Source organism: Monoraphidium neglectum, assembly GCF_000611645.1.
Source record: "Monoraphidium neglectum strain SAG 48.87 unplaced genomic scaffold scaffold03094, whole genome shotgun sequence".
NCBI classification, from domain to species: Eukaryota; Viridiplantae; Chlorophyta; class Chlorophyceae; order Sphaeropleales; family Selenastraceae; genus Monoraphidium; species Monoraphidium neglectum.
In genome coordinates, this window is record NW_014010534.1 from 1 (window position 1) to 1,523 (window position 1,523).

General features: G+C 66.1%; 1 protein-coding gene across 1 annotated transcript in view; it reads left to right on the forward strand.

Moving 5' to 3' along the window:
• Nucleotides 1-317: 317 nt before the first annotated feature.
• The window catches only part of MNEG_12153 (hypothetical protein), a gene marked incomplete at both ends in the record, with an annotated part of 7,325 nt that continues 6,119 nt past the window's right edge, over nt 318-1,523 (forward strand). Inside the window, 2 exons of the mRNA XM_014039375.1 lie at nt 318-572; nt 820-1,129. Coding sequence (XP_013894829.1) covers nt 318-572; nt 820-1,129 — 565 coding nt within the window. The remainder of the gene's footprint in view (nt 573-819; nt 1,130-1,523) is intronic.

The window sequence follows — 1,523 nt, forward strand, 5'->3', positions numbered from 1 at the left end:
CGCCGTTTTGCTGCCTGCCCAGAGGCTGTCCCGCAGATTTTTCCGGCCACCCAACTGACCGACCCCACCCATCGACGCGTCCCCCTCCCAAAAATCCCATCCCCACCCCCATCGCGGCGTATCCATCTTACCCCCTTTTCGCAGGCGCAACGTGGACCAGCGTGGCTGCAGAGTTTGCAGAGACCCGGGATGACCTGACCACGCAGCCGAAGACCGCCTGCTATGCGCGCGCCCTCGCCCGCGCCCTCCCCGCCCCCTCCGCTGCGGACCCCGCCGTGCGCGGCTACGCCTTCCAGCTGGCGCGCTACACCGTCCGGATGACGGTCTCGCTCGAATCCTCCGAGCCGCCGCCGCCGAACGCGCGGGCCGAGCTCGCCGCCGCCGCCGCAGCGCTCGCGGGCGGCGCCGGCCAGCCGTGGGTCGAGGGCTACTCCGAGTCCAACCGCTCCGCGCCCGCCGGGCGCACGCTGTACGCCGCTGACCTGGCAATGGGCGTGAACTTCACGACTGCGGCCGGCGCGGCGCCGCTGCTGGCATCCCTCAAGGACGGCTCGGCGAAGCTGAAGCTGCAGGTCGGTTTTTGCTGTTCAGCTCGCGCTGCCCCTTGCCACCCCGTCCTGTGAACGCGTCAGCGACAGCCTGCGCCCCCGCCAAGCCGTGTTTCGTCGCCTGGGTGTCTTGCCGGCCCTCAACTCGCGGCCTGCTGCAAATCTTGCCCTTTTGTCGCTGTTGCCCTCCACACAAAGACACTGGAGAGCGCTCGACACCGTTTCATCCGCTACCCCACTGACCCCCGGCGCGGCGCGCCCACCAACGCAGGGGTTCGCCAAGCAGCTGCCCGCTGCGGCGTCCCTGGACAGCTTCCTCGCAGCGCCCGGCACCACTTGGGGCACCGCTGCTGACTCATGGCTTGTCTACACCCTCACTTTCGACGTGCCCTCCTGCCTGAAATATGTGGATTCGATGATCGCCCCCCTGTCCTCCCCGGGTCTGCTCGACGGCCCATGCGGCAGGTCTACCGGGGCCGCGGATGACGGCGGCGACGAGGCGGCCACGGATTATGCCGGCGAGTCATCGGCGCACCTGTCGCAGCTCGTGCTGTCTGACGCAAGCGCGAAGCACGGAGACAGTGAGCGGCCGCCTGACAGTTTGGTTGGGTTGCCGGGCGGGGGCGGGGAGGGGGTAATCAATGGGGGACAGGAGCTGCTCGCTTTTGGAGTGGAGAGCAATACACAAGGTGTCTGTATCTGCTTGCAGTACACAGCTCCGTACAAGGTGCAGAGACGTCACCACACCTTGGTTTTCGGCAACAATGCAGCTGCAGGTCAGAAGACACACACACACACACACACACACACACACACACACACACACACACACACACACATCCCCCCTCTCTTTCTCCCTCTCTCCCTCTGTCCCTCTGTCCCTCTGTCCCTGTCTCCCTCTCTCCCTCTCTCCCTCTCTCCCTCTCTCCCTCTCTTCCTCTCTCCCTCTCTCTCTCTCTCTCTCTCTCTCTCTCT